Genomic DNA, 26,247 nt, shown 5'->3' on the forward strand with positions numbered 1-26,247 from the left:
AATTGACATGCATTTCAACCTCGTACTGAGCAAACAAAAGGCAACATAAAACATACTTCCACCAAGTTTCAAGGGAATTGTGCCCCAAAAACACAAGGAATGATCCAGAAAATGACTGAGATTAAGTGCCTGAGCATCACCTAGCCCCACAGTCTTTAACAACTCCGCAGTCTTTGGCCGATTTTACACCTTTACACCACGGAACGGGGAACAAAGTCAACCTGGCAATTACACACCTTCAGAAATCGAATCAGAAACGTAACTACGGCCGGGCAATGTCTGCATGTAAGGTAATTCCACGATGTTGGAGAGGTGACACACACTGAGTTTTTTATACTCTGTGCCGTCATTAGTTGATTAATAGTCTGATGTCATGTCAATGATGATTTAAAAGGCGTATACGCAAGAGACCTTTTTGTGGCACCCTCGTGTAGATTACTTTGCTGTATGAGCCATTTAGCCTGAAAATAATCACATTTATAAAACACTAGTACACTACATTATTTAAACACTTCGGCACCTACTTGGGTCTCTGATGTCAATTATTCTAACAGTTGGTACCATGCTGTGCTTAGACTTCCAGCATATACATTATGCATGTCAACACTGATCAAAAGGCAAAATGTCCAAAGCTATTCAAAATGCATACATACAGATGTACATAAAAGGCAGTCAAACTGTCAAAGATAAAGGTGAGAACTGAGAAAATCCAACATTTAAACGAAAATGGCAGCAAACAGCTTCAGAAGGTGAACACCATATACATTGAAAATGCTAAGACAGAAATATTGATCAACAAATGAAAGGAGCCCCAAGAGAGAAACTGCAAGTCCACCACCAATCACAGTATGAGGTAGGTAGGTACATGTACAGGGTTCAGGTATAAAAAAAAATAAAAATTAAAAAAATTAAAAAAAATAAAGCTAGATTAGAAGGATGTGGAGATGTAGGAAACTTCCAAAGCTGAGGGAGTACAGTGGTGCTTTGCTTTTGTTAGTCTGTTTGATCATTTATTTGCACTAAAACCATGATTTATTCTACAACGCCATCTTTTTAGTTTTAATCTTATGTTCTTGAAAACACTAGATGGCATTTAAATGAAAAACTTAAGATTTGCACATTCACAGCTTCAACAGAGGGAACATTACCGTGCATAAACACACAGACGCACTTGTAAGTCAATCATGCATTAAAACCGGCACACTTGTATGCAAAAAGAATGAGGCTTCCATTAATCTCATGTTTGACAGGCTAACAGCAGCTAAACAGCATCACCTACAGGCAACGCATTGAACTGTTTTTGAAGAAAAAAACACAATATTGGCAAAGGGAGAGAGGTCATGGTAAAAGACAAAATAACACAATTAAAGAGACAAAATCTATCCACAAATGAGACGACTAAGGACTTACATCCTGAAACAGCCGTTTGTCCTGTGCCAAACGTTTCGACGAGAGGGTTTTGGTAACATGATAGAAGGTGAGCAGTGCTCTGTGCTGCTGCAGGCCATCCTGGCCCTTGACGGACTCCAGCAGAATGGGGATGAGCTCTGGCCATTGCCGGGGGCAGTCTAGTCGAGCTACCTTGGCTATCAGCACCGCGATCTGGGTTGCTATCTGTTGGCAAAGCACGCACATACACACACATGAAAAAGACAATGACCACAGGCAAAAAGCATGAGACGGCAGAGGAGGAATGTGCCAGTGCATTTAGTCAAAAATAAACTATTCTCGAGAGAAAGAGCACTTAAAAAAAGATTTGTCTGAGCAGTGTGTCGCTAAAAAATGAAGTTGCACCTTCAAAGTCAAACACAATTTCCTGAGATCAATTATGTTTGTCGTGATTCGTGACTGGTTGGTTGTCTTGGCTGTCATCAAACTTTATTATCAGTACAGCTAATTCTTTAACTAACATTATTAACTTTCATTCAAATATAAGGAGGCACCTGTTCTGTTAAATAGAATATACACTCCTAACTCAACCAAATAACCACTAATGTAATGACTTGCATCCAAAGTCTTCATTCGCCATTCATGTTAGTAAGACTGGTGTTCAAATGAATTTGCACGCTAAATTGCTAAATTTTTGCCCAAAAAACATAAAGTACAGAAATGTATCCCTTAGTAACACATACTTTAGCACTTAATCTCACTGAGCAGCGCATGCTTGCGAGGGTGCGCGCATGTAGCGAGTGTTGGTAATTTGTTAGTTTCGCTCAAGACTGCAAAACGTTGCAGACCCTCGCGGACCATTTTTATGCTGGCAAACTGTTAATATGCTCACAAAGAAATTTGGAAAATGTTCAGAAAATGATGGCGACAAGAAAAGCTTTTTGCGAGCATAAAAATGGTTTGCAAGGGTCTGCCAAACGTCTGCAACGTTTTGCAGTCTTGTACGAAACCTGACAAAATACTAACTGCTCAGTGACATACGGGCTTTAGCAGAAATAAATGAAATTAACAACAATTATATCCCATAACATGACATTTATAATCCAGAATTTCCATATAGATATCCCAATAGGAACTTTTCAAAAATATATTTTTTACATACAAGTATCGTAAAGGCGATTACTGAATTAATTGATTAAACATAGTAATCTGGCAAAGAAACTTCACTTTATGCCGCTGCCCTTGTTCCTCACCGCTGATATTAACCTATTCAGACTAGCTGCGATAGACGATTAGTGGCATATTTGGGGTATCAGGGGTATCGAAAATATCCTAGCTCATGTCCTCACACCTGGAGGCAGCGAGCTGGGTCGTCTTATCTTTCAAATAGTGTCAGGCGGCACCTTTAGGCACCACGGCATGTTGGCAAAGAGTGCAAATTGCTTCATTCTCAAGCCTTTCATCTTGCCAGCTGTGTCCAGCGGACAGCCAGAATAATCCTGAATGGCTGAGTGTCTATTCTGCCTCTCAAAGAGCTCCTCCACAGTCGCAATCAGAATCATTGCATTGTTGTCATTTCCATAAACTCACGGCAACCTGATTTCTCCCCAACACCCTATTATAGCTTTGTTACTGTCAGCATTGTGCTTCAAGCCTATATATATATATATATCACTTTTCAAAATGTTATACCATAGTGTACCTCTAATTTTATCATATTTACAAACTAAAGTCTTCATAAAACAAAAACGCACTGATAAAAACAGCTCGCAAATTGCCACAAGTGACAGCTTGCAAATCGCAGGCTACTGCAATAAGCTCATGTGGCAGTCTAAATCATCTTCATCAATTATTCTCGACTCCTTTTCTTCAATCCATCAATTTCCCTTTTTTTTCATACAAAAGCCAAATAAAAAAGTAAAAGTTAAATAAAGAGCTGATCTGTTTATGATGATGGCCGAAATGAGGTATAGTGAGGTTGAGATGACCTCTTGCGTGATATGCTGAAGATCTATATTATATCATAGCATTTAAGGCATATTCCCTCCGAACTTTAGTCAAAGTCCAAATATTAGTAGTTCCTCAACCTCAACTGTAATTCATGCATTCTTTTTTTAAATCATCACAAATAACATGTGGAATCTGGCAGAAGATGGACTAGTGACCAGTTCAGGATGTACTCTACCACGCCTCTCGCCCAGTGACTGGGATGGGATCCAGTTTACTCACGACCCCAGTAAATGCTATAGAAATTATATAGATGGGTGAGTTTGCATTAGCCCTTTGCTATCTTATTGCACGTTTTATTTTCCAAAAAGAAGAGTGAAAAAAAAGAAACTTGCCAAGCCTCGCTTCCTACTTCTGGCCTGTGGGTAAATGGATGGCAATCAGCGTTCTACATGTTCTACCTACTTCAAATAGCATGACATCAAAATTTGATACAAACAGAATTTCCCTGTAAGGTTCTCTAATGGACTCCACATCAGGGCAGGTGTAATCACACGGGGTGGGCGTGAAATCACTAACCTGATTGACAGGTTCATTGAAGTTTGTGATGAGACCGGCACGTAACGTGGTCTTCTCCTCCTCAGATAAAGCGCTGGCAACAGAAGCAAACGGAAAACATGTTCAGAGGAAGATATTGCATCTGACAGTGGAAAGAAAATGCTGTGTTTTTAATCCCTGGGAAATCCTAGTTGCAAGATATCTGGCAGTGCTTTGCAGGGCTGAGCCTCTGCATTGTGGGGACAGCAGGCCTGACCCACTCCTGGGAGAATCTTTAGAACTTTATTTTAAATCTACAAGTCCAAACAGAAATATGAAGTTGTGTCTACTAAAATGTGTGTGGATGGATTCAAATCCTTGTATAGCAATAGCACCAGCCAGCTGCCAACCATCTATAAATCCTCACCCTCCATTAAACATCATGACGTTTACAAAATTGCGGCTGATGCGCTTGCCATTGCAGTTTTGTGCATTGAATTTGGAAGACACACACAAAAAAATCTAAGCTGTAGATTTAAGCTGCAGCTGAGGCTTAATAGAGCGGGGGAGTGCTTGATGATCGCCGCGATGCGTCAATGAGCAGACAGTGAGGAGAAGGAGGTAAATATGGATGGTGGAACAATTTATGACGCCTTGGTATGTGCTTAAGTAAAAGGGGATTTACGCACATTCTGGGAATGGCAAAATAATTAAATTTAAAATATACAGTACATCGTCACTGGACAACCAGCGGCTCATAACACACGAGTAAACATGCAGGTATTAAGTAAAGGACAGTGAGAAATACACAAACCGTGTGAACATTCAAATGCTGTGATGGTCATAAAATTTGGAAAACAACCACAACTTGGTCAATGAGCACGGAAAGGACTACGTTTTTCTTTGACTTGTATGTGTGTGGCAATGAAGGAAAATGTAACAATAGAACCGGTAACAGAACTTATAGTGACGTCTGTGGCATCACGGAAAAAGCAGTAGGTCTACTTGTCTCTGTCCTGGCTGCTTAGTACAATAAGGGCTTCCCAAGTTTTTGACATTAATAATACGGCACATTAAAAAAATGGATGAAAGGTGCCAACAAGATAAAATAAAGACGTTAAATGAATTTCATGAAAACCAGTCAAAATCTCATCTTAAAACTGTGATGCATGATGGGCTTGGTACCGAGCATGGGTAACTAAACTGGCCCCAGGGCTGAATTAGTCAAGACAGGAAAAAAAGGAATTGGACAGATACATACGAGTTGCCGTTACGAGTAGAGGGCCACGGGCAACTTAGACAATTCAGAGCAGACAGGGAATTACCAATCATTTTTCTAGACAATTTATCACCTTTTTTTTAATTGACATTGCAAAAAACACTATTAAAAGTCATGCTACATAGTACAAACATAACAGCTGTGGCTAATTTGGGCTTGTTTACCAATGCAAATCATTGCGGGACGTGGCTTAGGTCAGAGACTCGAGTGGGGGATTGGATGACTTCAATTTCAAGTACAAGCTCCCCCCTTTAAATGTTACCTAAAATGTTGCCTGTACAGTTAAAGATTTGAATGTGATGACAGTTCAATACCTGTAGAACATTTACATTTCATTAACCATAAAAAAAGAAAGAACAAGTGGCTAGTATTTAGCATGTCCCTCTCAAAGTTCGTTTTAATCTTGGCTATGGCCGCCCTCCGGTGTGGAGTTTGCATGTTCTACAGGTATGCCTCCCATGTCTCAAAAACATGCATCCAAGTTTCATGGAAGACTAAGTTATTCATAGATGTGAATGTGAGAGTGAACAGTTGTTGCCCTGCACTTGGCTTGCAACCAACCAAGGGAATACCACACCTCCTGTCCAAAGTCAGCTGGGATAACAAGAACTGCAAAAAAAAATCCATGAATGGATAAATACGAAAACTCAGTTCAACCCCACGCCCAAAAACAGATTGTTCATTAATTTTTTCTTCTACTCCATTACAGCACATTGTCAAATACACTTATTAACACGGTGCAACAGCCTTATAATGTGGCTTACGCTTCGTGCGCGACACTACTTTCATCGTGCCATATCGGGCATCGCTCGACTTTTGAATCTATGGCAATAAGCCCAAAAGTAATCAAATTACATGATGGCCCAAAACCTTTACACAGCACTCTAAAAAATGAAAGTGACCACGAAACTAGTGAAAGGCACAAAACAAACTTGGAAAAGGAGAGCGTGGAGAGGAAGACAGCAACAGCGACAAACAAAGTGGCCAGACACAAAGATTGCTGAGGCAGAACTGAAGACCTCAGGCCCGCTGCTGTCCTGTGGATTTATGAACCAATGCTCCATTCAAATCCAACTAGAGTCATCTCATAAAGCACCCTAAGACACACGGGGCTCAGTGAAAGCACAAAGGCCACATACATCAGCATGCATTCAAAAGACAACGCGTGGGATATATAAATAATCAAGGAGGACGGGTAGAGAGCAGGCACGCGCTGTAGCAGTAAAGACAGTAATAAAGGCACAATACACATAGGAGAGCTCTAACGGGAAAATGGAACCAAAACAAGCAGGAGGAGTGCAATGGCAATAAAACGAGTGAAATAAAGATTGTGGCAAAGCGACAACAGCGAGGGAGGCATTAAGCGGTGAAAACATGTACTTACTTGGGGGCCACCCTCCTCCAATATCTGTCAATGCCGTTTTTGAAGTAGAGTACTGCCAGCCATCTGACATTCACATCCAGCATATGGTTATTGAAGATGTTCTAAGGGAAAGCAAGCCATACATTTCATCAACCAATGTTACAAGATTAAAATGAGGAGTGTTGGTAACAAAAAAGTCCAAGAAGGTTCTATATAAGCACAACAAAATACAGTACTTACCTGATTCAGCTGATTAAGGCTGGACTCAAGGTACTCTGCATAGTTCTAAGTGACACAATTCTATGTTTGTTTGTTTTTTGAGAGGAGGAGTTTTCAGATGGCACATCTCTTCAAATTGGAATAACTGGCTCTTCCAAATGTGGATAAAAATCAGATGCATATAAAACATTTGCCAATGTGAATCCAATGCAGCAGACAGTCAATGCCAGCTTGATAACATCAAAAGATGATGACTTCTAAGCACCCACATACGCCCAAACACAAATAAAGACAGAAAATACAAGTAACGAGGTTGTCCTGATCTTGTAATTTCCTGTTATAAAAGATCATAACCGACAAAGCAATCAAGTACAATAATAGATTATTTCCAAATTAGAACAGCAATAGCTCAGTTGGAAAAAAAAAAGACAATTGAAACAATTTGGATGTACTATTTATTTTCTTCTTCTTCTGAACACATTTCAAAGGTATCGGATCGGGACTGAGTATGAGCAGACACAGAAACTCGGGTGTCAAAAAAATATGATCGGGCCATCCCTAGTTGTAAATCTCAACTACAGTACAAGTAGAGTTAAACATGGTGTAAATCTGTTATACATTAGAATTGTGCCAATCATTGGATAAGCTAAATAATTGCCAGCTATAGCCAGTGGCGTAACGGTTGTGCCAAACTTAGGCCTGTCACGATTTAAAAAAAAATTAGGACGATAGATTTTCCCTGAAACTATCATTATAAACTTTAATGACTGATAATTATATCAGTAGTAGGGCTGCTCAATTATAGAAAAAATAATAATCCCGATTATTTTGGTAATAATTGAAATCACGATTATTCAAACGATTACCAAACAAGAAAATGTTTAAACATCTAAAAATATTAAGAATAAAAAAAAAATTGAAACACTATAATTATGTAAGTTTATTTTGGAGCAAACAAGATTTATTAAATTTAAAAATAAAAAAGATGCAAATATATAAATTTCAACTCAAAATGAATATTAATAATCTTTTATTTTTGTTTACGATTATGCTAATTTGGTAATTGTGGAGTGCAATAATTGAAATTGTAATTGGATTTCAATTAATTGCACAATGCTAATAAATACCAGACCGAGATTGAGGGAAAAAATTACGTCAAATTCACTTTATACACTTGAGTTGATCTATCACCGTGGTGGGCAAACTCAGACCGGAGTCCTGCAGGATTTGGATGTTTCCCTTCTCCAACACAGCTGCTATATGATCAGCTCATCAGTAAGCTTTGCATAAGCCTGATAATGATCCTGTTGATTGGAATCAGCTTGTGTTGGAAGAGGGAAACCTCCAAAACCTGCAGGACTCCGGCCCTCGAGGGCCAAGTTTGCCCATCCCTGATCTATCATCATTGATCTTTTAGCCTCGCTGTGAATGAAAATAATAATAAAGTTAAAAACAAAAATGGGATCAGAATTGGGCCACTGGACCTGCACTGTAAAGCCAGCGACAAATAGAAAGTTTTACTTATTATAAAAGACAAACATACCTAAATTTTACATCACTATAGGCAGATCTTGTACATCTTTGGATAGATAACCACTGAAAACTAGCCTAATATAACAAAACATATGGACGCAAAGTTGCCCACACACAGATCAAAAGATGAAAAATAACCTGATAAAACCTTATGTGTAACTTGTGGTTTGCTGACACCCGAATGAGGTCGAAACTGCTGAGGCTAGCCATGGCTGAATATACAACACACTCAGCAAGAGCACTGAATAATCAATATGTCCACATTTTGGCTTTTTTTCCCCTATCTGCAGTCATTTTTAGCCCAATCCAGCGCCATGATAACCCAAAATTTCCTGCATTTTAAAATCCTATATCTAAAGCGAATTACCCTTGTAGAAAAATATTGAACTCAATTGTAATCGAAATCTTGCCCACCAGAAGGACTGAGTAGAAGCCTGGCTGTGTCTCCCACTGTCTGAGCTGCTCCTCGGCAGGCTTCAGCACGGCCGTGTCCTGACTCGTGGCTTGGGTTAAAGTCTTCAGCACCACCGAACTGGCACCGTCTATATCCATAGCTGGATATACCTGAAAGGAAGACAGTGAGAAATGTTTCAGTACTCTTGCTGCGTTAAGCTTTTGATTTTGAAGACTAATTTTATAAACTTCCTAAGTTTTCTATTCATTTAAATTTGGCAGACTTGTTAACAACACTTTTTTATGTGTTGTGTTAAAATGATAAGACATTTTCACAGGGGGGGGGATCACCTGTAGAGTATATAAAGGTTTCCCGACAGCAACACTTAAATTCAAGAACAAACAATTCTACATTATTTCCTATGGGAAAAATTGGTTTGAAATTAGAATGTCTTGGAAGTCAATATGTCACAGAACAAGTTGCAAAATATTCTGACCCCAATTTAAGGCAACACAACCCCATTAACCTCAACAAGTGCATTGTGATTGTCTCGATTACTGCTTTCAATTATGTTCAAGCCTCTCAGGTCCACAATCATCTTCACTTGGCTTAAAAGGCAATAAGTCTGTGTCACCTCCCAGCTTCATTTCCTTCTTCAATAATGGGACTTACGTTCCTACTAGTAGGGAGGATGTCTTTTTGAAGCATGTGAAACCCTGTGAAGGTTACTAATGCCGGAGGGGATGATGTTTTATTCCACTGCCTCGTTTTGTGAAGAATCTAAAGTCAGGATCAGTTGACAGGTAATTAATTCCATACATTTAATATTAATGAATATTAACAGGCTGAAAAGTTTGAGGCCGGCAGGGGTTGTAGCACAGTTAAGAGTATTGAGACACACCTCTTTGTCAATTAATTAATAAGAGGCGGGACTACGCCCTTTAGTTCCCCCTTGATCTATATGTGTCTCTTGGCAATTTGAACAATTGTATGAATCCAGGTATGCGGAAACAGTTTGTAGAAGGTCCTTTACTGTGCCAGCATAACAAAGCAAGGTCCATACAGGCATGGGATGAATTTGGTGTCATGTAAAAAGTTTGGGAGGAACTAAAATATTCCCATCATGAGAAGTGAAATCTATTCTAGATTTAAAGGAGGGGAGACAAACGCCATTATAATAGCCACACTTGTCCCAATACTTTTGTCCACTTGGTGACGTTCAGCAAGTAGATGAGTTTGCATTCAGCAACACTGCCATCTGCAGTCTAGTAGTAGACATTGAAAGGGATGTTCTGTTATGATACTGAACCGCAAGTTGGGGAGGATAATTTCAGATTAACAGTGCAGAAAATACACAAATACTTTTTTTATTTAGTTACTGGTTTGGTCTGTAACATGCAGTGAAAGTGGGAGGGTACCTGTACGAGTGTACGATACATTTTATCAGGCAGAAAAAAAAAGAAAGACACAATAGCCTAATTTCCAAATACCGGTACAAAAACAAACAAAAAACGGACGAAATACCTTCAAGCAGCTGTCACCAACCACAGGGTTCTACAGTAACAGTGGTCCGGCACCACTCGCCACCAAGTTCACTGACACAAAATATGATGAAATCAACACTTTCTTTCTTTTTAAACATGCAATATTTAGAGGTTTATTAAAGTCAAATTGTTCAATTATCATTGATCTTAGTACCACATGGCACACATTTTATTTATTTATTTATTTTTGTGTGGTAGGTCAAATCTTTCGTAGGGAATAGCTTGAAGATGTAAAGCAAGAAAATGCCAAATGTTAAATATGTAAAAAAATAAAATAAAGAAATGCACCGAATATTTTTTTAAAGGCTTAAATAATAAAGTAAAAATATATTAAATATGAAATGTGTATCATGAATATACAGTGTCAGTGCCGATTTTGGTAGGGCCACCCCAAAATGGCCCAGTAAAAAAAGGCTAATGTAGGACCCCAAGCCTTTTTGAAACAGAGACCTACTTCTTGTGATGAATTTGAAGGGGTACCAGTGTGATACACACTTCTGAAATAACAAATTTGCTCAAATTACCTTTAATAATGATATTATGACATGTGATTAATATTAATAACGAATGGCATTCCTTTATGTGAAGACAAATTATTTCTCAAAATAACTACAAAACACAAATATCAATAGGAACAACTTTATTTCTATACATCCAAGCCAGTGTTTATATTTTTAAATGATCACGTCCACAGTATTCCTAGTAAAGCACATTGTCCTATCACTGGTGAGCTATTTTTAGTGTGGTCCTTGGGGGCTACCTGTTGCCCGCGGACACTATGTTGGTGACCCCTGCCTTGAAACGACATGAAAACTGCAATAAAAAGGTAGTGCATAAAAACACTTTATATAGTCTAAAAGTGCAATGTATTGTAGAATAGCTGAACAGATGGACAAGGACAAAGAGCTCTGCAAACCTGATGCAAAAAAATATAAATATCTGACATAAGTGGTCTGTGTTTTTTTTGTTTTTTTGAAGGTCTTGATGTAAATACTGTTATTGTGAAGGTAACATTTTTACATAACATTAAAATAGTGATCTTGTGAGCATGACAAAGAAAACGATGAATAATGGCATGCATGTAAATACTTCACACTTTGTTTGAACCAGTGATCTGATCAGGATGGTACCCACTGTAAAACAGTATCACACGTCACATACGCCCACCTGCTCATCCTAGTCTAAAGCAGACATGGAGCAAGTCAGAATGCCAAGAATGTACTGTATTGACTGATTTACACATATGTTGCCTGCACCATTACATGCATTTTTTATTTATTTATATTATAATGCTGTGTAGCTGTCAAAAGTTAGCAACATTCCCACCGCTTGTCATGGCGCAAACGGCGTCCAAGCATGCTAGCCATGTCATTAGTTATATATCCCCAACAGAGGCCTCTCATCCCAGCCCCTCTAAAACAGACCATTGAGCTTTTCTGAAAAGCATCACAAATTAAATATAAAAAAACGCGAGTAAATCTGATGTGCAGTAGCATCCGCGGTTAACCAGATCGTCAGTCATGTGATTTAATATTTTACATAGCGGAGGATTATTCGAAGATGTATTTTGTGGGGCCTCTTATGGTGCCACTCGTTACGAAAGCAATGATATTTAACCAAAACACACACAATATGCGATACAGCAAAGCTAATTTTTAGGCTAGCAAGGGAGCTTAACTTATTCAATAGCAGACGAGCTAGGGGCAATGGACGTTTAGCCGACAATACGTCTTCATTCTCGGGGATGAGCACGCGAGAGATGATTGAGAGAAATGCAACGAGACTCACCTAAAAGAGTCACTGCAGACGAGAAAACACAGAAAGAGGTAATTTACAAGTAAATCTGTGTTTAGTGGTACTCCGACAGGGAGATGGGGGGCAACACACGCTTGTCAGAATGGCGCCAGCAACACAACCCGGCGCGCATTGATGACGTCAAGCTTCAGATGGCCATTCGGCAGTCGGATCAAACGAGGCAAAAAACACGCTCAGCATTCATTTTATTTAGCAACGAATAATAACATTAGAAAGCATTACTTTTAGTCCCACTCAAGACAATACATTAGTTTCCTCTGAACATTGAAAGTAACAAAAGACAGGCTGTATGAGCTTCCCATTTCTGAATTATGTTGTGAATAAGCTGCTCTGCACATCCGCCTCAATAACAATCAACGATTAACTCATTGAGTTTCTCCACCAATGACATTTGCTGAGCTGGGCTGAAGTGGGAAAATTGGAGCAATTCAGGTACTCTAATGCCCTTGCATGTGGGCAAGGAGAGCCACTGTTACCAATGCACGTTGTCTGCTGGTCTTCATTTTTAGTTTTCTTTCTTCTTCTTTTTTTTATATTAAAAACATTGCATTGCGTTAGGTGTTGTTTTTTATTTTTTATGATTAAGCATTAGAATGGGTCACATTGACCCATGAAAAATGTTAAGGAACAAACAGAACAGGAGGGCTACACCCCTCCAGCATTTTATTTGATATTCTAATATATTTATAAAAAAAATAAAAAAATCTTTAACACTTTAGATACCTGGCTGAAGTACATCCAATATGGCCACCACATAGACACCTACACACTGGATGTGGCAAGTTCTTGTCAAAGGCAAGAGCCACTCAGATCTGGAATGGAAATAACATATGATTGGCTGTGAGTTGTGGAATTCAGAACCCAGTATGTGTATATTGTACGAGGAACGACTACGCATGTCACACCTTCAACGAGTGTCTGGTTTGAGACACCAGAGATAAAGGACTCAATTTTATTCCTCAATAAGTGTCTAAAATTTGTCCTGCTTATCTAAAAACAGATATATTTTGGGGGAGTATTTTAATTATAGTATTTCAAAATTCTGTAAAGTAAATTTGACTCTATTTAGAGTGGAACCAAATAGATTCAGTTTTAGAATAGTATTTACACTTGAAAGAGAGTAAAAACAAAGAATTGGCAAAAATTCAATAAAAGACACTCAAGGGTTGAGAAACAAACTCACGACCTTTAGCAGGGGAGACCTGAGCCACGCAGCTCCTGCTGTGTGTTAGTATGTCGCTCATGTCAGTTAGAATCGTCTTAACTCCAAGAAACCAAAAACATAATCTCCTCTTGGAGATAGGCAAACAGTAGGAGGGTCATAGCTCAGGTGGTAGCGTGGCAGTCTCCCAAGCTGAATGTCGTGAGTTCATTCCTCAACCCTTGAGGGACTTTTTTCCCCTCAATTCTTTATTTTACTCTCTTCCGTGTGTAAATATTAGCCTACTCTAAAACTGAGTCTATTTAGTCCCACTCTAAATAGGGTCAAATTTTACTCTAAATAGAGTCAAATTTTACTCTAAATAGAGTCAAGTTTTACTCTAAATAGAGTCAAATTTACTCTACAGAATTTACTGTGTAGCCTTAATAGTGCTAGTAGTGTATTTATAGACAGTATTACACACAGAGTGGCATCTTTGTCCATCTATCCCATTGTTACTATGAAGTTAAATCTTTGCATGCAGAAACGTAAATCGTTACAGCCTGGCACGTCACCAAATTTGAGCAAAACCGGTCACAGTTCACTCATTGATTAACCATCATAAATTTAAGAGGATACCCCGTAACTTATATCCTGTCACAAAACAAGCCATTTGGATTGGGGTATGTCGATGTTTTTCATCCACTGTAAATGGAGTGTGACCAAACAACCTTTGTACGTGATGTCTTTGTCACACGAAACGCTTTATGACAAATGCGGTTTTTCAAGTTGTGCCTCTGCTATAAGACTCGTTGCAACGTTAGTCACGTGCCTTGGAGCTAATGGCTGCCGCCGACAGAATCGACATGTTCAGTAGTTGTTGGACAGCAGGGGCAGAGAGTACGTGTGTTGTTCCTTAGAAGGGAGTGTCTCTGTGTATATTTATTTTGGTCGGATCACTCATTGGCATCCTGACTGGAGCACATACACAGCTGAAGCAGCAGTGGTGGGAACAGCAGAGTGTGCCTCAGGTGCCGGACAAGCATGGCGAGCGGAATGGAATGGTTTTTCACTGCTCTGGGTGCTGCGGTTGTCATCTACTATGGAGTGAAGCTGCTCCTTTTTACTAGGATGCTTTATCCCAAAAGGTGGTTTCCGCTGCCAAAGTCGTTCTTTTTGTCCATGGGGGAGTGGGCAGGTAAGCCTGCTGCATGTGTATGAGTGTGTTTGTGTGTGTGTGTTGCCAAAGTTGTCACTGTAAGCTACGCACCAAAAGTAATCAAACTATGGTTGTAACTAGGTTGTGCCCCAAAAAAAGGATTTGGTTCTGGCAATCCTGAAGATCTAATACATACCTGAATTACTTTTTTTTTGTGATTCCAGAACCGTTTTTCCATCTGAGCTGTTTGGCAATGTCAGGGTTGTTAAACAAATTTCCACTAATGATCAAAGTCTGGACGGGAGAGCTCTCACTTTCTATCTGAAACTCGCCCAGCAGGTCTCTTTAAAGTTGACCTCATTTCCTCGTAACAGATTTGGGGTTATCTTAAACAGTAATCACGTGGAAAATGGATTCTCCTGTCTCGAATATTCTTGTTCACTTTGGTCATGCCCAAAGCAGAGGACAAGCTTATCCTACATCAATCTTGTCAATATTGAAAGTTTCTCATAAAATGGATAGATAGATGGTTATTCTGAGATGCCTCAAACACAAATTGAGGACACCAGCCAACAAAAAAAGATTAATTTCTTCTGTAGCAGCCTCACTGAACTCAACAGGTCAACGTTCGATAAAGGCAGGTGAGCATTGCTAACTAACATAGCAAAGTACAAGGTCTCATGAAACTGAGTCATGATAACGTTCAGAAACAATCAGAGCGTGGTCATGAACTAATCTTTAGACAGAACTCAGTTATAACAGTTACATATTTTGATTGCATGTGGTGTATAATGATTGGGTTTTGGATTCATCTCCTATTCACACTATGATGTCTCATAACACTGTGAGTCATGATAATCAGTGCGGAAATGTCATAGATATCCAATCAAAAAACAGTAATGCGATAAACAAAACATGTCTGGGAACTCAATACGTGTAGACCGAGACAAATGCCCGGTGGGTCTCCCTCAATTAAGACAGCCGTTGTCATGGATACCATGTAGGTTTTTGAATGATGCTGAGCTAACATTACTGTTTTCAAAAAGTTTTGTCATATGATGGCTATGATTTTGCCCTACTTAGGTTGGCGTGACGATGAAATGGTACTTCAACTTTAAATTGAAGTACATCCTAACCTCCTATCAATTTGAAAACAATAGTTAAGCTATGAATACATCACAAAACGTATTTATAAACTAAATATATGTGGGCCACAAAATGTGCCATGTGGGACACACTCAGCAAATATATTTTCATGGAGATTTATGGACTGTCAGAATTCTGGCATTTAAAAAAAAAAAACACCATTCTGCTTTTGTGCATATGAGCCCCAGTCTGCTACTCTGTCCTTTCCTTTTGTCTCCCACCGTCAATCACAAACCACACTCAGTTGGTTGCCTTCAGGGCCTCCCAGAAAATCGGAAAATACACAATTTATAGTACAGTGTTGACAGTGTGACACTATTCAATGATAATTTCGCGCACCGCCAGAGGGAGCCCCACTTTAGAATCACCGTTCTCCATGTTTTGAAGTTTTAGGAATGGTAGCTGTTACTGTTTTTAAATTAAGAAAACAGGACTACATTCGTGCTCATCAAAATTACTTCAATACTAACATAGCTACGGGCCCACACTTTTATTCTAAAAGTTACAGTATGTCTCATTTGATTAAAAGCCCCCAAAAGCTCTATTCCACTCTCTCTCTCTCTCTCTCTCTCTCTCTCTCTCTCTCTGCTTGCTGGAAGTTAAAGTGTTATCTGGGTATTCAGGGCCTAAGCAGATGAGAGTAGCGACAAGTTGGACACAAGTACTGTAGCTCATGTTTGTTCTCAGCATGTTCTTTATCAGAGGAACATGCTGTCAGGACAGCGCGTAACTCAAACATGATGAATCAGTAAACACAAGTCTTCCTTTCTGACATCATGCTGATTAATAATAATACATCCTGGTAGGACACAACCCTTGCAGTTAGAACAGAGGAAATGATGAGTCAACTAATGGAAAGTGTTGCTGTTTCAGTGGTCACCGGTGCTTCGGAGGGCATAGGAAGACAATATGCCTTTGTGGTAAGTCCTTATTTTAACTTTAACTATGAAAAACTCCCACGTGCACAATGAAGATGTATTCTCTGAGGGGGGGAAAACTATTGCACCCAGGGTGGGATTCTGAGTAATGTATAAAGCATCAATGGTAACATTTAAATCACAGCAAATAAGCAAATCATTGATATATTGGAAGAAAAACATACCTTGCATCACGACATCATGTAACTGAAAACAGAAACTACCTTTTAACACATTAAGCATTTAAAAAATATATAAACACCTGGCAAGAAAAATGTAACTTTATTTCCTTCATAATTCTACCTTCGAAAAGCTCAATCTTTATTGAGCCAAGGCAAATATTTCACTTAATCTTGATAATGTACTTCTTTATTCTCATAATATTGTAACATTTAAAAAAAATCAGGTACATATTAACAAATATATGATAATGCCTAAAGTGTTTCACTTTTCACAAATTCAACAAACAACCAAGATGCTAAAAGATGGCACCAAACCCCTGTTTTGACAGGAAAGTAGTACTGTACACAGTAAATTTGACCCTATTTAGAGTGGGACCAAATAGACTAGACTTGGTTTTAGAGTAATATTCACACTTGGAAGAGAATAAAATAAAGAATTGAGGAAAAAAAGTCACTCAATGTTTGAGGAATGAACTCACGACCTTCAGCTTGAAAGACAGCCAATCTACTCTCTGAGCCACGCAGCTCCTGCTGTGTGTTACTATATTGCAAACAGTAGGAGGGGCATAGCTCAGGTGGTAGTGTGGCTGTCTCCCAAGCAGGTCGTGAGTTTGTTCCTCAACCCTTGAGTGACTTTTATTGTATTTTTTTCCCATCCTTTATTTTACTCTTCCAAGTGTAAATATTAGCCCACTAAAACTATCTATCTAATATGAATCTATTTGGTCCCACTCTAAATAGAGTCAAATTTACTCCATATCTTACCAAAGCCCTATTTTTGTACCATCATTAGCTGGCTGAACAAGGACTGAACGTGGTTATCATGAGCAGAACCAAAGTGACTTTGGACAAGGTGGCCAAAGAAATAAGTAAGCATTACATCATTTTCTTTACTTAGTACTAGCTAGCATTGTTATATGATACCGTGTGTTCACGTGCAGGCGAAACGACAGGTCGGATGGTTAAAGTGGTCGTAGCAGACTTCACCAAGGACAACATCTTCACTGACCTTGAGGAGGAGCTCAAGTACTTGGACATTGGTGTATTAGGTAATACTTCCAGTCTTCGTGCAAAATCATCATTATCATCATTATTTGCTTACACATGCACAATGGCTGCAAATCGTTATCAAATGCAATCCACCAAAGCAGGATGTTTTTGCTATTGTGTGCCAGTTAACAATGTCGGCATGGTGCCCAGTGTGCTCCCTCAAAGATTCCTTGAAGATGAAGATCTGGACCAGGTTTGTGGTTTACAAGTTTATTTATGTGATGAGACATTTTTGAAAGTTTTGTGTAAGGCGCAGTGGTTTGTGTGACTGCATTTACTACTTTTCTGTTAGGGAACCTTGAAAGCTAGTTTCAACGTGATTATCTCACTCAAGTGTTGCCTCTCATTCATGACATACAGTATTTTCTTTTCAAAGATTACGTGATTACGATACACCTTATCTTCCCTTTCAGACAATCGTGAGGGTAATAAATTGCAATGTGAGAACAATGGTGAAGGTAAGAACGTGCATTGGCTGTCCCAAAAGTGCTGCAATTAGAAATTACACACAATCTTAAGGAAAAATGTGCCTTGAAATCCGAGTCCAAAAATTACTGTTTTTACTTTATTTTAGTTTTATTTAATACTGGAGAGTGGTCAAGTTGTATTTGTACTTGTATGAAAGTTAAACTTGACCTAATTAATAGCATTTTAATAATGGAATCAATTAATTCACTTTATATTGTTTTCTGTGGGGAAAATGCATTTGAAATGACAATAACTTGGATATCAAGTAGCATCACAGTGGTTTCACTTTCTGTCTGCCTTTTTCATATAATTTACAATCAAAATACTTTGCATTGTCCTAAAATATCTTTCCCTCTCCCTTTTTTGGAACAGATGTGCAAAATAATCCTTCCAGGCATGGAAAACAGGTTTCCTTTCCAGGTTTCTTTTATTTGATGTAACAAATCATACAACTATAATGCCTACTAGTAGATGACAACGATAAAGAAAAGTAAAGTTCATCGTTGCGATAAGGTTAATTTAGAATTTTTATTTAGTTTGTTTTAAGACCGAGATAAGCAAACATCACAAAAACGATCCTGCTCTAGTCTAGTGGGATTTAGGTCTGCGAGCCACAGACACATTTTGGGAAAATCCTTAACTTATTGGCCTTATCACATTTAAAAGAAATCAGTTTCAAAACACTTTGTCAAATTACTGCATAATTGCTTGATTAAAGTCAAAGAAAGTCAAAGTGGCCTTGGCATCCTTTCCTTTTTCTGTATGCGGCCCTTGGCATAAAAACTTGGAACACCGTCAAGTGTAACACTCCTGCAATTATTTATAATAGGTGTGTGAGTGATCAATAATCAATACTATTGGCTGAACTAGCAGGCCCTAAAATCAAATTTGGCTAAAGGCTCCATGGGGATGTGATTTAGAACTGTACTGAGTCACACAGAGCCGTTTTGGTTACCGCATTTAGATACGACAGTGGTGCAATGATGTCATTTGTACAGTGCAGGGGTATCTAATGACGTGGCTAATAACTGCATAAATTGGGGGCGTTTCCTGAGATTTTGTGTGTGTTATGCAGGAGAAAGGGGGTGATTGTAAACATTGCATCCGGAATTGCTTCCATTCCATTTCCTATGTATTCGCTGTACGCTGCATCTAAAGTGAGTATATAGAACGTTGGTTGTTCATCTTCTGTTTGATTTCTACTCTAATTAACCTGTGTGTATCGCTCATGCAGATATTTGTGGAGAGATTTTCTCAAGGTCTTCAAGCAGAATACAAAGATAAAGGCATTATCATACAGGTGCCAAAATCATCTTATGTTTACATTCAAACAAACAAATGTTCATAATATCTGATACGCTTGCTTGTTTTCGATTATTTGTCAAATGATTGCAGATTTAGCATGACTTTCAAAAAAGATCCCCCACTTCTATAACGACACAAAATGACAAAATAGAAGGGCACGGATTCTCTTTGACCTCTTCTTGCTTTCTCAGGCAGTTTCACCCTTCGGGGTCTCCACTCGCATGGTGGGCTATCAGCCAACTAACATGACCATGCTGTCCCCACAAGACTTTGTGAAGAGCTCGCTGCAATATATCAGAGCTGGGGACAAAACATACGGCACCATCTGTCACATGTTCCTGGTAAGGAAGACTCTGTTATACAACGCTTAAGTACAATTCAGAGTGCTTCACTTTGTCTATATTTTGGTATCTTACAGCCTAATTCCCAGATGATACTGTTCTCTATTGATTTTCTCCACTACGAGTTCCTTGACATTATATTACGTGCACGCATTAGGGAGGATTATGCTATTCCTATTTTATACCTCACAATTTGCACTCATTGTTCAAATGTGACTATATAATAATAAACTGCTATGCATACATATGATGCATATCTGTTTTATACACTGTACACATTTTTTTAGTAGCCTATAATTAAACAATATTGATTACTTACCTTATGACAACATGAAACTTAATCTTCCATTTTTTTCTGGTTTAGAATAATTTAACAAATATTTTTTTAATTATTATTCCTCAAAGCTGCGAGTGGTATTAGTGTTTTTTTTCCCCTAAAGTATTAATGAGTGTGTATAGTATGTGAGTCTTGCTGCTGTGACAAGTTTTCACAGCAGCAAGATTCACATTATTCAGTTGTCGCCGACATGATTTGGCTAGCGAAGCTAGGTAGTTAGCTCGCTATCTAGCTAGCTCGCTATAATGCTAGCAATCTAATAGCATGAATAGGAAAAACTAAGAAAACACATGTATGTAAAGTAAGCATTTACTGCCTTTTCTTTGCTTAATACAAGTATTTTTTTTTTTACTATTGTATGATGCCACAAGCTTGGCAAGTCTTTGGCTCATACCTTTTTGCCGTATCTTTCGAGCTCCATCAGGTTGGATGGAGTTTCGGTATGCAGCCATTTTCTCTCTAGAGATGTTCAATTTAACTCAAGCCATTTACAAGTTTATCCTTTTAACATCTCGTCTGTGTGCTTAGCTTAGGGTAATTAGTTGATGTTGAAACGTTCCATTCCGGAATAAGGCTGTATAGGAAATTGTGAAAAAAGTGAAGCGCTGTGAATACTTTCTGGATGCACTGTTCATGAAAATAATTTTGTCTGTTGTGGATGTGCACACACAGGGCTGGTTACTACTTGCTATCCCATCCAAGATTCTCCACGCAGAGTTTATGCTACAAGGTCTAAAGGAGTACGTGGAGAGAAAACAAGCAGAAAAGAAATCCAGCTCTGTAATAATGGAAGCTTAAAGGAGGAGTGCAATAAGTGTTGTTCGTGTTCCATCAGACAGACAGAGCTCACTAATGTTCGTTAATTTTTAAAAACAAATATAAAATAAAATAAAAAGTTTCCTTACTACAAATTACTATGTAAAGTTGTTACAGCTTCCATGATTGTCCCATCAGGAGGCGTCACTCACATTGTGTGTTTGGCACAGGTTTCACGCAGGATGCCCTTCCTTACACACCCCTGCTATCTTTATTTTTTATCTGGGCCTAAGAGCTGAAAATCATGTAAAGTAAATTAGCCAATTCTATACAATAAGTAGTTACACTGACAATGTTTTAATTAACAATTTAACATTATAAGTTTCCCTGACGTCATTGGACACTAAGCTTTCAGCTACATGCTATTTATGATAATTTGTCAAATTAATTGTGTAAAATTAACCGTTAAATAGTGACAATCCAGAAGAAACTGACTTGTTAGTCCCTATAGATGCCACCAGATGGTGCCAAAGCAATACTTAGACCTACACCTACCTACACCATAAAACCCGCAAATAATGCATGCATTTGCGAATGTGAATTTGCTTCAGACAGGGCACAAAAACTAAAGTTGACTTTTTCACAGTTGTACTGAGAAGAAGGGGGGGGCATAATCAGGTGGATTCGTGAGTAGAGAACCACAAATCTATGTGGATTACTGTAATCCATTACATGTTAATTGAACTGTCGTTTCATTTGCATGTATGACATCATACATGGTTTCGAGGTCCCACATTTTGTTAAATTAAGTTGGAATATAGGAAGCGCATGCATTGGGCGTTGGAGAAGGAATTAAGTAAAGTGAAAGAGCAAAATACCACAGTAGGTTATGTGTTGTTTGCTTACAGTTGTTATATCCCATGGTCAAATAGTTACGGCTTGGTGTTGATGTTTGATTATATTGAATTTGTAACATGTAGTGCAATATCTAATAAGGCCACTAGAGGATGCAAAAAGGCAAGGCTTTTGATGATACCTGTTGTATCTCAGGACAGGGACTTGTTCTTGGTCTTTCTACGGGATGCCTGAAACCTGTCAGAAGAAGAATTTTAGATTTGCTTTTGATTAGTGAAGACAAAAAAAACAGTGTCATGGATTCATGCTAATTTAGGATGGTGTTGAATTGGTTAGCACTAATAAAAGCAAAAATGTGACTCATGATACTCTAGTATTGATATTGTCAAAGAGGTATTTCATTTTACACTGTTTATTATATATGTGGTCTTATTTTGCTGTGATGTATTAGTTTAATATATAACCATATACTGTACATCTTTAATCACTTGCATGCAAAAGCAACCATTACTATCATTGCTGTTTATATTCAAAGTGGATTATTATTAGGACAAGTAGTTCTGCTGAACAATTTTTATTCTACATGTACAGTGTTGTAGACCAACAACTTCACGGGATATTTCACATTATTGGTTCAATTTGTTTGTGTGTGTGTGCGTGTGTTTGTTTTCCATCCATCTATGCTAGTGACATACAGTGACTGCCAGAACAATTGATGGAGACAAGATGGCATAAGGTACAATTAATGTGCTGCAGCTTTGTGTTCAACAAACAGGCCCACATTTTATTTCAAACATTTCACTATTGTATGTATACTTTACGAGAAAACATGTTTGTTTGTTTTCCGTGAGATTTTTCTACTCCAGCGTGCCTTGGCTCAATAAAGTTTTTTTGGGAATGGAAAATGTCCCAAATAATGTGATCTTGCGTAGATTGTGCAGGTATGTTGATTGAGGAAATAAAATCCATAAAACGAGTTAGTTGGGAAGAGTTATTACCTATACTTTAGTTTAACGCAACACTTATGCGGGAATTTCCAGGTGTGTGTATTCGTGTAGCTGAAATCAAAATTTGTTTATCCCTCTCAAAAAAACGGATTTTCCTCACCTGTGGCACTGTGCAATTTAGCGATGCTTCCATTTTGTGCCACCTTGTAATTTACTATTTAAAAAAAAAAACGGCTCCTCTCTCATCACACCCAATAGGACTTTGTTATCGTATTGATGGCTACCAGAGAGTTGAGTGCTATTGAACATTCCTAATAAGAATGGACACGCAAAACATCGTGGAAGTATAGCATTCAATTTAACGATCATGTGTGCTGCCGGAGTGACTAAATCTTTTTTCACCTAACTATGCAGTCAGAACTATCAACCATGGCCCATCGTTATTTCAGTATAAATTTAGTAATTTTTTTCTTAGGTAGAGTGATGTGAGATTTTTCTAAAGTAAAATATGTGCTTTGGCTCACTAAAGCTGAGGAAATTCTAGCCAATGAACTGAGAACTACATTTAAACCATCACCCCCCCCCCCCCCCCCCCCCTCTTCCTGACAGGAGTCGTCTATTTGAGGGAAGCGTTTATTTATCTTGAGTAACTGACACTCAGTGATTGCCTGGTGCAAACACAAGGATTTTTCAAATCTTTTTTTTGGTTTGTTTTGTGACAGACCCCACACATAAAAGATAGAAAATCAGGAATTTAACAGTTTTGCTCGTATCGTGTGTGGTCTGCTCTGATCATCTCAACACAGAGCACGCCACCACACACAAAAGATTCTGTTCCACCACCGAGCTACAGCAGAAACCCTGAACTCTTGCATGATCACACATCATTTCACAAACACTATTGTTACCGTAAATATTCTTGAACAATTCTGAATTGTGCACGACAGAACCTCCCGTTGACCCCTGGTGGTACAAAAAATGGTTGGGGGCTGGCTAACAAACTACTGGGAGTCAAGGGAAAGTTGTTTTCATGTCACAAAGCCTGTGGGTGGTCATGTTGGAGGACAATCTCCACATGAGTGATGGCGTGCGCGTGTTGGGTGTGTTGATGGCGGGAGAAGGGAGGGAGAGACGGAGAATGGGGAGGAGGGAGGGGTGTCTTTGAGGATGCTGCCTGTGTGACGCCTCACCCCTCCCTGGACACGCCTTGCTTGTTGTCTCAGTAAACACAACGGTCCAAAGATGATCCAACACAAGCGCACAGCAGCAGCAGCAGCAGCATCGGCCCACCCAGGAGACGAGGTCAGCCATTTTCAAGGCATGAGCAAAGAGTGGAAGGCGTTCTCGTTGCCGCGATTATTATTGACATTTTTCTACTAACTCAGCTGTCACAAAAGTATTTTTGATTTGTTTATAGATTATTAGATTTAGTCAATTACAGTATAAAATTATAAATAACTATTATACAGTGTATTAAATTTTGTGGTGGCCACACCCACATCCATCAGAAATGCTGGCATCCCTGATTTGTTGGAATTTAGATGTTTCTGGGGTTGGTGAGGAACTCTGGTTGGTGGCTCGGTAGGTGGTGTCTGGTCGGTGCTGGATTTCACTTTCCTTTGTTTTCTTTGGTCCTTCCTCGGGTCTCCTGACGGCGGTGTTCGGTTTTGGTGAACGGTATGGGATTTTTTAAATAGGTTTTTGGTGAACTAACGAATACACACAGTCGCACGCACGCACATACAAAAAAACAAAAAAAAGAGCAATAATGATGACTACCGAATGAACAATACTGAGCTCCTTAAAAAAAAAAAAAGGAAATATCTGGCATCCGTTTAGTTACAATTTTTTTTTTATTACGGAATAAAAAAAGTGAATTCTGCCGACTTGCATCTTCAGTGCTTTGCATACATATTGTACAGTGTATTTCTGCCATGTTTTGGTTTCCTTAAGGAACCTTGAAAATGTGCGTGAGGCCATACGGTGATTGTGTGCTGTCATGTGACTGCCTATCTTTTACTTGATTGGTCGAGTTGAGTTTGATTTAACATCTCTTGTAGGTATGTTGGATTGGTGAAACAGTCATGTGACACAAGTCTCCCTGACTAACCAAAATAGACTGTACAAGCAATAATAAAATCAGCGAGGCGAATGTAGCTCAATGTAACTGAGTAAAAGTAACTTTCTTACAAGAAATGTATAATCACTGTGTAACGATGAGTGCAATGCAGATGACAACACAGCTCACCTTCACTTCCAATTTCCTCTGATCTCGACTTAACAATTTTTGGACACGATCCCCGATTCCCACCACATCACTACATACAGTAGTTACACTCAATTATACAATATATTTTTGCGGCTGTTATCACTGGTACTACACTACATATGATAAAACGTAGACATTTAAAAGGTGTAAAAGAAGTTAGGGGCAGTGATGAAACTTGCGTAATTTTGCAGCGGGACTGCGCCGTTTTAGGCAACCAAGCCTTACAAATAATTTGAGTGGCACCAGACGTATCCGAACATATAACAAAAAAAAAAAGTCCCAATTTCTACTTTCTCATTTTTCAAAATGCAATATAGTCTACACTATATAGGCTACATATAGCTGGCCACTTACTGTACCTTACGTTGAGCCGCTAGCTGTTAACAGTTGCTTAGCTGCTAACTTCCATCTTTGCCAACAGCGTGCCACTTTCTCGGCATCACCTTGAAAAGTTTACAACCCTTTTTTCGCTGGTGTCAACCCAACAAGCAGCCTGTTACTGGAACCTTCCATCGCGCTGACGTTTGCTGTCAAGCCTGCTGGCTACCGGCTAGTGGCTGTTGCTAGCTAGTGCTCTGCTTACATGGCACCGTAGAAGAAGTAGTTAAGCTCTACAAATGGTAGCCAACGACTTACTGGGGGTTCCCTCTGTATGTTTTCTCTGGAATATTCCAAATCGGACCACTTTAGAGAGATTTCAGCCTCAGAGGTTCCACTGTAACTACTTGAAAAGGTAATGAGTGTTAGTGCAAGGAGAAGGAGAAATTGAAGCAATCTGCGGTCACATTAAGATAATTCCAGCCCTCCATCTTCTAGACTGTCGAAACAAGATGGTGGCGAGAAAAGGATGAGGAGCTGGTGATGAGAAGAGGAGGCAAAAGAGGTGGGCTGCTAAAAAAAGAAAGGAGGCTAAAGCGAAAGTTCTCCATCAGGCCGCCACTCACATATGGCTCAGCTTTGCTTGTGTAGGCCCACTTCAAGGCGAAGGGCCTTGCAAACATAAACAGTGCAGGGGCTGCAGCTGGAGCGCGGAGGCCGCCGCTTGCTTAGCGAGACCTCCGTACGCTAAACAATGGATCAAGTGACGCACGGGCCCTTGGCAGCGCAACACAGAGGACGGCAGTTTAGCAAAAAAATCCAGCCTTTCTTTCATACGTTTATTTCTGCTCCCTCAATATTTACCCCCGTGAGAAAACACACCATTTTCTTCTGAACGGACCTCCCTCCGTCCTGCTCTCTCCTCCCTGCTGGGTCACAGAGGACAACATCATATGCTACTCACAAAAAGTTACAGATAGTCAATTTTCGGGTGAAAATTCAACATAAACCTAAAACCTTTACAAGTGAACTTAAC

At 39.1% G+C, this 26,247-nt stretch overlaps 3 protein-coding genes across 6 annotated transcripts in view; 1 reads left to right on the forward strand and 2 right to left on the reverse strand.

The window, feature by feature from the left end:
* Positions 1–12,140, reverse strand: part of ipo11 (importin 11) — an 84,792-nt gene extending 72,652 nt beyond the window's left edge. The window contains exons 1-5 of the mRNA XM_086076899.1: positions 11,994–12,140; positions 8,682–8,831; positions 6,537–6,637; positions 3,916–3,988; positions 1,411–1,614 (exon numbers count right to left, since the gene is read on the reverse strand). Of these exons, the coding sequence (XP_085933025.1) occupies positions 1,411–1,614; positions 3,916–3,988; positions 6,537–6,637; positions 8,682–8,819 (516 nt within the window). The 5' untranslated portion in view covers positions 8,820–8,831; positions 11,994–12,140. The remainder of the gene's footprint in view (positions 1–1,410; positions 1,615–3,915; positions 3,989–6,536; positions 6,638–8,681; positions 8,832–11,993) is intronic.
* A 159-nt stretch (positions 12,141–12,299) lies between these two features.
* ercc6l2 (excision repair cross-complementation group 6-like 2) overlaps positions 12,300–26,247 on the reverse strand; it is a 37,261-nt gene continuing 23,313 nt past the window's right edge. The window contains exons 21-22 of one of the 3 annotated variants that reach the window (XR_015094815.1): positions 21,859–21,914; positions 12,300–12,832 (exon numbers count right to left, since the gene is read on the reverse strand). The gene's annotated coding sequence lies outside the window, so the exon portion shown is untranslated. Of the gene's footprint in view, positions 12,833–21,497; positions 21,915–24,068; positions 24,334–26,247 lie in introns of those variants that run through there. The other 2 variants (XM_086075632.1, XM_086075633.1) reach the window with 2 other exon arrangements.
* Positions 13,955–22,599, forward strand: hsd17b3 (hydroxysteroid (17-beta) dehydrogenase 3). 2 transcript variants are annotated; one of them, XM_086075635.1, is made up of 11 exons: positions 13,962–14,359; positions 16,340–16,386; positions 17,359–17,434; positions 17,507–17,614; positions 17,741–17,808; positions 18,029–18,073; positions 18,456–18,490; positions 19,159–19,240; positions 19,318–19,383; positions 19,580–19,729; positions 20,739–22,599. In XM_086075635.1, exons 1-11 carry the CDS (start codon positions 14,206–14,208, stop codon positions 20,862–20,864), a joined length of 957 nt encoding a protein of 318 aa, XP_085931761.1. In that variant the 5' UTR covers positions 13,962–14,205; the 3' UTR covers positions 20,865–22,599. The 2 variants fall into 2 exon arrangements, with proteins under 2 accessions (XP_085931760.1, XP_085931761.1); XM_086075634.1 differs by having other exon boundaries at positions 13,955–14,359; positions 17,507–17,808.

The sequence above is a fragment of the Leptonotus elevatus genome, chromosome 5 (genome assembly GCF_054856555.1).
Source record: "Leptonotus elevatus isolate MCC_2025b chromosome 5, RoL_Lele_1.0, whole genome shotgun sequence".
Lineage (NCBI taxonomy): Eukaryota > Metazoa > Chordata > Actinopteri > Syngnathiformes > Syngnathidae > Leptonotus > Leptonotus elevatus.